At 31.7% G+C, this 12,435-nt stretch overlaps 2 protein-coding genes across 2 annotated transcripts in view; both read right to left on the bottom strand.

Annotated features, from left to right (window-relative positions):
* Positions 1-1,352, bottom strand: part of LOC122533951 (transferrin) — a 9,482-nt gene extending 8,130 nt beyond the window's left edge. The window contains exons 1-2 of the mRNA XM_043664146.1: positions 1,132-1,352; positions 206-435 (exon numbers count right to left, since the gene is read on the bottom strand). Of these exons, the coding sequence (XP_043520081.1) occupies positions 206-435; positions 1,132-1,222 (321 nt within the window). The 5' untranslated portion in view covers positions 1,223-1,352. The remainder of the gene's footprint in view (positions 1-205; positions 436-1,131) is intronic.
* A 3,230-nt stretch (positions 1,353-4,582) lies between these two features.
* LOC122533675 (cilia- and flagella-associated protein 43-like) overlaps positions 4,583-12,435 on the bottom strand; it is a 20,290-nt gene continuing 12,437 nt past the window's right edge. Inside the window, exons 10-15 of the mRNA XM_043663611.1 lie at positions 11,493-11,972; positions 10,751-10,932; positions 8,704-9,299; positions 7,219-7,638; positions 6,462-6,566; positions 4,583-5,648 (exon numbers count right to left, since the gene is read on the bottom strand). Of these exons, the coding sequence (XP_043519546.1) occupies positions 5,328-5,648; positions 6,462-6,566; positions 7,219-7,638; positions 8,704-9,299; positions 10,751-10,932; positions 11,493-11,972 (2,104 nt within the window). The 3' untranslated portion in view covers positions 4,583-5,327. The remainder of the gene's footprint in view (positions 5,649-6,461; positions 6,567-7,218; positions 7,639-8,703; positions 9,300-10,750; positions 10,933-11,492; positions 11,973-12,435) is intronic.

The following is a 12,435-nucleotide window of genomic DNA, read 5'->3' as shown; positions in this document are numbered from 1 at the left end:
TAATATCCGATTTATTTATTCAGGTTTTAACGAATGACAGTGTATCCATACTATTATAAAAGCGTTAAATTAAATGTATTTTTTTAATAATATGAGAACCGATATAATATCCGATTTATTTATTTAGATTTTAACGAATGACAGTGTATCCATACTATTATAATAACGTTAAATTTAAGAAAAGAAATAATTCAAATCGTCTCACCTGCTCGACAAGATTGTAACCAGCTTTCGTTGCCATTTGGTTCTTTTTCGCCGTTAGATACATATCTTCTGGATCGACAGCTACCACGTCGGCCTCCTTATTACCAACTTTCTCGATGCACTCGTATCGGTCACGACCCGAGATGCACGAGATTGGAATCCCTTTCAGCGCTGAGTCTTTGATCATGTCCACGCAATCTTTCCAATACACCTCCGGAACGCACATTGTAACTGTAACAGGTCAGAGCAAGTGTTGCGTTATTTATAATAGAAACAGCGACAATGCAATCTTGTCTCTGAGATAACTTTCGAGTTTCATTCATCTATTTCCTATTTTTTGTTTAACATTAGAACAACCAAATGAATTCATCAATATGGCTGATTTCAGATTTTCTTCTTTCACAATTGTTTAAAAGCAACGGGTATTTTTGTCAAAAAAAGAAAAACATAATTGTATAAATCTAAATTTATCTAAATTATTATCATGTTTCAGTCGCAATAGATTTACTTTTATTTGTAGGATATTTTTATGGTCGTATTAAAGACCAGTTATGTTAACTACATTTAAAATCAATTTAAAAGTTTCACCAATATTCTTAAGTAGTAGCTTCCTTGGAAATTTTAATTTTAATTGAATAAATAAATTTTCCTCGACTGTAGAATTTACATGTTCAATTAGTAAACTTCCCTCAGCTCCAAAAATTTACGTGTTTAATTGATAAATTTATTCTCTTTATTTGCAAATGTTCTTCTAAGTGTTATTCCTTTAAGCGTTGTTACTTTCCAAATTTTGTTACACTAGGATCACAATAATTTTTCGATCGTGTTGTACAAGCATGTACCACTATCTATAATATGATTATACTGTATTCAGCCTTCTGACACATCCATCGTAGTTTCACACTTTCGTTCGTATGGCATACTTACAGATTCGTCCAGAACTGTCAGCGGAGGCAAGAAGCACCGCGTTCGCGACGAACGCGAGAACCGCGAGGACCGAGGCTCGAGATCGGTACATTATGCCCGAATTGTCGCGAAACTAAACGTCGTTCGAAGAAAAAAATCGCGATCTCGTAGATGCTGGACAGTTGAAAAACTCGGCTCGTGATATACTGTCGCCGAGATTCCCACGAATGGCTTTCAGAACCTCTTTATATACAGGAACGCCTTTTCCTCGTCTCGTGTTCGCGCGTAGTACCTGGAGGGAGTGATCCGAGACGGAGATAGACGATCTCGTCGTTGCTCTAACACTTTTCCTTTTTTTCCTTTTTGCTCCCTTCTTCTCTCTCTGTCTTCTCCTTCGTGTCGAACAGATCGTAACGAGATCTGAAACATTAACTCGATTAATTTGCATAGATCGTAATTTAGATTTTACGTGAATCAGTTTTGATCAACATTAACATGCACGAAGAATAAATATAATAAATATTGAAATATTGACATTAGTTTGGTGTTTTCATTATTAAAAGAAGCAATAGATTCCTTCTGATTTTCAACTAAAGATTTTGATAATAATTTATATAGATGTGCCTGATTTGAAAATTGAAAGAACTTGAACAACTATTAAATGCAAAAGAAAAAAAAAAGAGAACTTGTTCCCCCACAACAGTGGGGGTGACTCATAAAACGATTATCTGTCGGAATGATTCAAGAGCAAATATAAAAATTGCACCGAATTAATTTCAACATCTGAAACACGATTCTAGTTAATCTTTAAAATTTCCTAAAAACTCATATCCCAGAAATAAAAATTTGTTGATTTGCCAGTGACCAGAAGCGTTCGTCGATTTGTTTTGCTTTTTGATGATTAGGATGAAACGCGTGGAAAAAAAATACGTTTGAATACAGCTTTCGAAATTAATCTAACATTATACAAAATATTTCAGTGATAGTACAGTAGCGGTAAACTTCCGTATATCAATTATCACTTATCGGCTCTTGATAAAAAGATGCATCTTAATAAAAATGCACATAGATACAGTAATAATAATATTTACATATTATTGCCTGTCAATTGTTTTCATTTGAACAAAAACATGATTAACGGGAGGGGGAGCTGATAACCGAATGCCTATTACTACTTAATTTTCATTACTCGTTCGATAAACACACAGTTATGTACCCTCAAGTATTTACTTTCAAGCTCACACTTTTAAACTTTTAAAACGTGTCGAAACCTCGAGGATTGGCATATCGAGAGGGAAGATATTCCAAGCCTACTACGAAGATTTCGTGGTTCTCTCTTAAGAAAACGACGCGCGCCTAACCTGCTTCCGGTGCCCGCACATTTTTGGAGCAACGAGGAAACTTTGTATAATGCATATTTGCACTTCTTTAATTCACGTTGATAATATATTCTTAAATATTATTATAAATATTTTTTATATTACTATATATATATTATTTATATTACTATACATATTACTATTATTTATATTACTATAAATATATATATTACAATATATAACTATAAATATTTTTTATAGTAATATTTAATTAACTATTACTATTATTAACTATTACTTATTTTATAATATATTATATTACTATAATATATTATTACAAATATTTTTTATATTATTATATATATTACAATATATAACTATATATATTACTTATATTACTATAAATTTTTTTTTATGATAATATTTAAGAATCTATTTATTATGTATTTTAGATTTCAACTACTATTTATTTTACCATAATATATTATTATAAATATTTTTTATATTACTTATATTTATATATTACTTATATTAATATAAATATTTTTTATGGTAATATTTAAGAATATATTTGTTATTTATTTTAGATTTCAACTATTATTTATTTTATAATATATTATATTACTATAATATATTACTATAAATATTTTTTATATTACTATATATATTACTTATATTACTATAAATATTTCTTATGGTAATATTTAAGAATTTATTTATTATGTATTTTAGATTTCAACTATTATTTATTTTATAATATATTATATTACTATAATATATTACTATAAATATTTTTTATATTATTATATATATTACTTATATTATTATAAATATTTTTTACAGTAATATTTAAGAACCTATTTATTATGTATTTTAGATTTCAACTATTATTTATTTTATAATATATTATATTACTATAACATATTACTATAGATATTTTTTATATTACTATATATATTACTTATATTACTACAAATATTTTTTACAGCAATATTTAAGAACCTACTTATTTCAACTATTATTTATTTCATATTTATATTAAAGGAATTCGAATCGCCTCGTTGCTCTCCCGTAGCATTCGCTCTGGTCCCCTGTCGGATTCATTTTCTTGTTTTCGTGAATCGTTCTACGTTCTACGTTGACGACACGGTCGACAAGCTAATCGACGACGGCCGAGGATCGCTAGCAATTGCGGTCACGACGATTGGTGGATCGCGGACGTGGTGTGCGTGCGAATGACGCGTGATTTTGTCAAGGTTACAGCGACCCAGCGACCGAGCGAACGTTTCGCGACTTCTTCTCCTGATCTCTCTTCTCGCTGAGAAACACACCGTCTGCCCGATCCAGCGAAATAAGCGAAAATGTCTGCTTCGATAATGGTCGCGCGACCTCGACCCGACCTCTGTTCTTTCTCGAATCGTATCACCTCGTTACGTTATCGCTGGCTCACCAAGCAGCTTGTGTTTTCTTCTCGCGAGCAGGAGGAGGAAAACTTGGCCGGGGAAATCCGAGACTCGATTTGCTATCGTTTGGACGGGGAATTTCCAAGAAGGGACCCTGTCGCACGACGTGATGCGATTTTACTGGATCGCCGTGACAAGATACAGGGAGATCTACGAGGATTTTTAAATAAAGATAAATAGACTGATTGATCATACGCTCGCAGAGGAGCTGAAAAAATATATGCGACATGCAAAATTATTGTTCGAAGCGTAAAATTTATATTTTTGAAAATATAACTTCAAAACCAGAAACATTATATTTTGGATATTATAATATGAATAATATAAATTTATAATATAAATAAATATATATATTATATTGGATATTATAAATATATATATATATATATATATTTTTTTTTTTAATGTCATTGCTGTATGTATTCAGTGGAATTTTACTTTAAAATTAAATTCGTATAAATCTACAGTCTACAGTGACTTCAAAAATTAATCGAATCGATCCAACTTATCTGTTTCTTTTTTTATTTTTATCGAACACAGTAAATAGAGGCAATTTTTGGAATTATTAAAATCATTTTGTAGTGTTCGTTTTAATAAAAATAATTTATATAGAATGGTATGTCTTTCTCGTTTATGATTTTGTTTATTTTTTGTGTTCATTATATATTTAATAATACTCTGTTCCTTTTAGTAACACTCTTTACTATCTGATGAAAAAAGTGTAATAGTTGAAGTTTCGTGTTTTGTAGAAATTTGAAAACAGTTTGATATATTTATTGATCTAATTTATTCAATTATGATAATTTGATTTATTTATCTAAGTGTTTCTCAGATAACTCTGCTAGTTTACAATTCCAGCTCTAAGTTTAGATTACTTATTTTTAGGTATGTTGCCGTGACAGCTAATTTGTCACTGTCTTGTCTGAATTAGTACATTAATATATAGCGTGTTCACGGTTATTGCGAATCATAATTTTTTTTTTTAATAGTAAATTGTGAAAAAATTGGAAGAGGAAAAACTTTTAATTTTTTCTTTTATGACGGGGTACTTCAATTTTTTACGCTGTTCAAAAAATGAAAGTGATTGTCACGTCATGTCCATGATCGACGGATCAAAAAAATATATCAATTGAAGGCCACGACGTTACAAATATAAAAAATTAGAGTAACGAGACCATCGTATTGATTTAAAGAAAAAAAAAAGACATTAAAATTGTTTCCTCTGTCACTTTCTTCAAAAAGTTACGAGAAAAATGTTCGTAGTGTCGCAATCACATATTACACGTACACAATAATTATACAGATTGTTATAAAATAACAACTGAATGTTTTCAGTTGAACGAAGAGAAACAAAGATGATAGAAATAATGGAACTTCAGCATTCTTCGATTTCAAAATGTTAAATAGAACGTCATGACGGAAGGCGACAGTGTAATTAAAATTTGAATTTCAATGTCGGATAAGTTCGCAACTTGGAAATCTCCAAACGAGTCTCGAGAATAGACAATTGTTCGGAATTGTCTCGAATCTCTCGCGCCAAACGCGCCTTTCGCCTTATCGCTCGCAGTCTGCACCTTCGAAAAGCTGCGACTCGCAAACGTAAGGGATCTCGCGACGCGATAATTAAATTCTCCCTCTCGATTAACGATCGATCGGTCCTGTCTGTCGACTCGACGTTTCTTCGTCGCCAGGTTCGAATTTCTTTCTCGATCCGTTTCAAATCGCTCCTCTTTCGTTTCATAACGTCGAGACACCACTGAAACACAAAATGTCATGCTTCGATTTCTTTTTTCCCTTGTTTTCGTGTATTTCAATCCTTCAGGAGTAACATCATTTGACTACTGTTTTCTACTGAGTTATTTTAAAGTTATTTTAGTACTATTAAATTTCATAATTGTATACGGTGAAGAACATAACTAACGACGATGGAAAATTGTTGATAATTTAAATGTTTATTTATAAATATATAATTAATTGTATAATTAAATATATAAATAAGTAAATAATTAAAAAATATATATAAATATATAATTATATAATTAAATATATATAAATAAATAATTAATATATATAAATATATAATTATATAATTAAATATATATAAATAAATAATTAATATATATAAATATATAATTATATAATTAAATATATATATATAAATAAATAATTAATATATATAAATATATAATTATATAATTAAATATATATAATTAAACTGTTATAAAAAGAAATCAGTTAACAATCCAGTTGATCTCATTTTAAATCTTAAAACCTTTATTTTATAGCCCAACGTTTATCGTTTCTTTCCTATTATTAAAATGTTATTAAAATTACTATTATTAAAATTACTATTACTCTATGTAAAATATTTTATGTATTTTTTCATTCTATGTGTACTCTAAAGATTTATTTCTAAATCTTTCGCAAATGTACAAAATCCGTAGTGTAATTATTATTAAATCAATCTAGTTATTTTCCTTAATAATATAGACATAGATTGTTTGATGATATTTATGAAAATGAAAGTCATCAAGCTTTATCTCTGAATTTATTTCCAAAGATCGCTTACCGTACGTTGAACTTGCAGTATGTTCTGGATACTGATGTCTTCCTCTTCTTTCGACGATGCTTCACGAGTCGAACGCTGGCAACATTCACGCACGATTCTGCTCACCTGATAATCAACAATGATCATTCGGTATTTCTAAATTAAACATGTTTCTCCGATTTGTCGGAAAACTTCCTCATCGTTAAGGATACAATTTCGTTTGAAGATATAAAATATTGTTATTTATCTTCGTTTCATTTTTGATAGTCAATGTGATAAAGCATTTTGTGTAATTTAGAACGAAACTTTTATAGATAAAGCATTTTGTGTAATTTAGAACGAAACTTTTATAGATAGAGCTTTCTGAGGTTACATCTAAAAAAGTAGTGTCTCGATAGAAAATTATTGCACATGCCAAATATTACATGTAAAATGTCACTATACTTTGAATATTTTATATCATATTTTCATATCACATACATACTGCGTAAATTTGAATATTATAAAAATCTCAGTACCTTTATTTATAAATTATTAATTATTTTTAATTACAAATTAATTATTTTTCCGAATTTTTATTGCACCTTTAAAGTTTTCCTCTTTCTCAGATACAGTTTATTTCATTCTTCAAAGTCAGTGTTCATTAGTAGTTCTTTTTATTTTTTTCCTCTTGCTGTTACATCAACGATTTATAAAGATCCTATCAATATTCACGATGAAGCAGCTTTCCTCCAAGTTCAACGCATATGTAGAATAAAAAAGAAAAAAAAAATCCTACCTTGATCAAATCAAGATCTCTCGCGTACTCCTGCAAATTTTCCATTCTCTTCTTCTCGCGGGCGTGACGCCACTCCTCGAACGACACGATTTCCTTTATATCGATCACTCGTCGTAGAGCGAGCGATCTTTGTCGTTCAGCCTTCGTGATCGCCTGATTTGCTCGCTGCAGTTCTTCCTGCGGTGTCAGAACCGCATCCTTCCAATCGGTGCGCGGATCACCTTTGGCTTGCACGCAGATTTGATTCATTTTCAGAAGCAACGCGACCTCGCGATCCTGCGTCAGATTCGCGAAGGATTTTTCCAAACGTTCAATGGTCTGCTTGCATCGATCGACCTTCTCACGGCCAATGGAGCACGCGTTTCGCAGGAACGCCAGACTCTGTTCCGCTTCCGCGAGCTCGATCGCGCAGCTTTTGACCTTTGAATAAAATTTAATTCCCCCGTTAACAAAGTTGGGTATTGATCGATTAAAATGTTTAATTTCATTTCAACTGATCAATTGAATCGTTGAAAAAATCGGCGATCGACTAACAATAAGAGTATTGATAATTTTCAATTGTCAGTTGCTGCATCGAATTTGATTATAATTTTATTTAAATTATACTTTGAAATTGTGATTAATTGTTTGCTTAACTCTATATTGGGCATTAGAAGTCAATAATTTAAGTTCTACGTTACTTACTATTTTACTATTTTGCTATTTTGCTATTTTGCTATTTTGCTATTTTGATATTTTGCTACTTTGCTATTTTGCTACTTTGCTATTTTGCTACTTTGCTATTTTGCTATCTTGCTATTTTGCTATCTTGCTATTTTCCTATCGTGCTATTTTGCTATCGTGCTATTTTGCTACTTTGCTACTTTGCTATTTCGCTATATTGCTACTGTGCTACTTTGCTATTTTTCTACTTTGTTATTTTGCTACTTTGCTATTTTGCTATCGTGCTATTTTGCTATCGTGCTACTTTGCTATCATGCTATTTTGCTATCGTGCTATTTTGCTATCTTGCTATTTTGCTATCTTGCTATATTGCTGCTGTGCTACTTTGCTATTTTGCTATATTGCTGCTGTGCTACTTTGCTATTTTGCTATCGTGCTATTTTGCTATCGTGCTATTTTGCTATCGTGCTATTTTGCTATCGTGCTACTTTGCTATCGTGCTATTTTGCTATCGTGCTATTTTGCTATCGTGCTATTTTGCTATTTTGCTATTTTGCTATCTTGCTATTTTTCTATCTTGCTATTTTTCTATTTTACTATTTTGCTATTTTATTATTTTACTATTTTGCTATTTTATTATTTTATTATTTTATTATTTTATTATTTTATTATTTTATTATTTTATTATTTTCGCTCATCTCGAACAAAAGATTCAATTTCAAGATGTCATAACCCAAATAATACTACCATATCTTATATTTGTGCACATTCGTATACCTAATTTTATATTCTCGTTTATTTCATTTCTGGTCGTTAATTTACCTTTATTTCCGCTTCCACCTTGAGCCTCCTAAGATTACAGAGAAGACGCCAATAATTCCGTTCTAATCGACTCGTCAACGCTTCCGGCATCACATCCAACTCGTCCAGTGTTCGCAAATAGTTGGAACACTCTCTAGGCAAAATGTCAGAGTGACGTTGTTCAACGACACAAGCAGCGAGTTCGGCGAGTAACGCGACGGAACCGTGCGCAGTCAATAACTTCGGTCTTTTACGATAATGTCGTAACAATTTCTCCAAGATCGATGGCTTCACCTCGGTGAACTCCGTCCGAAATTTCATCTCGAGCTGCTTGTCTCGTTTACACGCGTTCTCGTAGCTGACCCTCAATTCCGCGACACCCATCTCGAACGAGTCGCGTTCCTCGGCGAGGTTGCGCGCCTCCTTCGTCGCGGGCACAAGCACCGACTCGATAACGCGTCGTATCTCCCGCCGCTTTCGAACGATTTTTCGATGCTGCAGGATCGCCTGTACCTTGGACAATCTCTGTGAAAGTATCGATCGCTCGACATTTATCTTTTCCCCGGACAATTCGTTCAACTGGTCGTCGAAGTCTTTCACGCTGCTCGAGAATTCTCCTGAAACAGGGACGTGTTTCGTTAACGCTCGCGTAGCGCCGACACCGGGTCACCATTGACCCAGAACTTGATGCTATATAGTATGTATAGGCAATGGTAAAAAAAAAAAAAAAATGTGCCAAATGTTTACGATTTATATGCAAAGAGCATGCAATAAGACACAGTAAGGTTGTACGTGCGCAGTCTACATGAATAAAAAATATGTTTATAAAGTTTTACATTTTTTAAACAAACTCCTCTCCTCTCCATATTATATATTATAAACATTATTAGATAACATCCTGTACCAAAAAGTTAGGTGCAAAGCAAGTGTAGTAAAAATTCAGCTACGGGTCAAAAGTGACCCAGTGTCGGCTCGCCGCGTCGCTCATTTACGCTCTAGAACAATGATGGCGAACCACTGACCCACGCGCTGATTTTTATAAACTTATCATCATATATATAAAAGAATTTTAATTATTTCTCGAACCTCTCTTTTCAAAAAATGTTAAGAAAATCACAAGTGTTCGGTTAGAGCTAAAAAGTGAGAAATAAATGCATAATTGTGTTTCATGGAGAATATACGACTTGGTTATGTATACATATAGGTATTTCAAGTCTTAAATGTTATATGAGTTACTTGTGTCCGAAAAATTTTATATAGCGCTTACGATTAAACAGATGTAATAAATACTAAAAAACCCCAATAAATACTAAAATACTAAGAGATCCCGTTCTCAGAATGGGTAGCTTTGCTAGTTTTTTATATAATAAAAGAGAGAACAGACGATAAAAAATATTAAGGAATAAAGTATATATATCTAATGTATAGTGCAGGGGTGACTGAGTATGATGTCACTCCTTTTATATCAATTTCTTGACGTCGACATTTATTGTTTGCTCTTCGCTTGCAAAAGTAAACGTTGTAAAACAAAAAGGAAACGTAAACTTTTTAGAGGATTATAAAAGTGAGAACCAAAAGAAAGTAGTTTTTAACCATCCTCCTAGTACTAAAAAAAATAATGAACAAAATTTGACCTACTTCTCAAAAAGGTTCGCCGTCACTGCTCTAGAACTACCAAACTGTTCAAAACGACCAATTTATAATTTTTGTGAATGTAAAACAACGAATTTTTAGGGATTTTTCGTAAAATACATAACTAAAAAAACCTATGAAGGTCTTTTTGTTCCTTTTAACGTTTCTGATGGTCCTAGGTTTATGCTCTAGTCGCCGATAGTCCTAGTGTTAAAAAATGCGAAGGGAGGAATAAAAAATTCGATAAGGGAGGAATTTATATAAAAAGAAGATCTGTCGATGTTTTCTTTCTTCTTGAACGAAACACGTAAGAAAGAAAGATTATAACGAGTTAATTTAATTTTTATAGACAGAGTTTGTAACACGATCAGTGAGAAAATTTTTGGCAACAAATATCTTTAAAGTTTGGGCCTATATTAGATTTTTCTTACTCTACCACTGATCCTTTCGATCTCAGCCTCCAGCATCGACTTGTATTTCTGCCGATCGGCTTCTTGAGCGCGAATCTTCTTCTCGTACGACTCGATCGCTCGAATATCTTCGTCAGTGTAGCTGGCCGGATCTTTCCGGGAGAGACAGTCGGGTTTTGGAATGTTCATCTTCGCGCTATGCTCCAATCTACGACACGTGAGCTCGATTTCAAATTTAGATTTCATTGTCACATCGAGCAAGTAAAAATCTAATAAAAATTCATAACTGACAAGAGAAATGAATGTATAATACAGTACATTTTGTATCATATAATTATACAATTATACATCATATTGAATTTGTATTATACAAATGTACGAATTTTGCATACACACGTGTAAAATAATAAAAAAATATTAGTATATACAGTTAAGTATCCAGCAATAATTTGCCATAATATTAGAGTCCAACTTTTTTTGATATTTCACAAAATTGTAAGATTTATGTTACAAAGCAAATCTTTGAAATTTCTTTTTGTAGCCATGACACGAAAAAATAAAATTTTTATAATACAAATTGATTGGGAAATGAAATATTGCGTTAACGCAACGTTCAAAATAATTTTATTGTTCAATGGATGGCAAATAAGAGAAGATTAAATTTAAAAAAAAAGAGAAACTTTCTTTCGTCAGCTGTAGCCCACTTAATTCTCTCTGATTTTTATAATTATACGTCGTTCATTTCTGCGGTATGATAAATACAATTACCTAACTTCCAGTACACCGTCCATCATCCTTTCGAGCATTTCTCGACGAAAATCGTTATCACTCGTTTCTATCTCTATGTCGTCATCCATTAAATTCTCCTCGCAGTCGTTGGTTTTCGCGAGTTCTTCTGACCGTGTATCACCAAGCGAGTTCACGATTCGTTCAAGCTCATCCTCGATTATCTCTGTCTGATGCCAATTCGGAGGTTCGAAGAGTCTGGAACTCGCGTCCACGTGAAACAAGCGCTTCAATTCGAGAACAAGACGTCGCATTTCTTTGGCGCGTTCATTCGCTGCCCTCATCTCCTTCTCCTTCGTTGATCGCGTCTTCTCGAACAGTTCATTGAATTTGATCTTCAACTGGCGCTCTTGGTGATCCGCGTTAACGCACATTTCGAGAACGTCTACAAAACCATGGCAACTGGGCCATGGATTCTTCACGTCGATCGTTTGCGATTTTTCTTCGTTCTCGTCTTCCAATCTGAACGAAAATTTATATAACTCGTTAGAAAATCAAAAAGAGAAACGTATGTCCCATAACATTTTTCGTATATGATGTTTTATCACATAGTATAAACTCAGTTTTACGTACCATGCCATGTTATAATATTTGTAAGTATATTAATATTTATGTATATAAATAGTGTATAATTATATATATTATAGAATTAAATATAAATTACATATGTTATAATTATATATAAATTATATAGATTATAATTATATAGTTATATCTAAATTATATAGATTATAATTATATAGTTATATGTAAATTATATCTAAATTATATAGATTATAATTATATAGTTATATGTAAATTATATCTAAATTATATAGATTATAATTATATAGTTATATGTAAATTATATCTAAATTATATAGATTATAATTATATAGTTATATGTAAATTATATCTAAATTATATAGATTATAATTATATAGTT

The sequence above is a fragment of the Frieseomelitta varia genome, unplaced genomic scaffold (assembly GCF_011392965.1).
Source record: "Frieseomelitta varia isolate USP_RPSP 00005682 unplaced genomic scaffold, Fvar_1.2 scaffold_146, whole genome shotgun sequence".
Lineage (NCBI taxonomy): Eukaryota > Metazoa > Arthropoda > Insecta > Hymenoptera > Apidae > Frieseomelitta > Frieseomelitta varia.
This window is presented reverse-complemented; position numbering and strand designations above follow the sequence as displayed.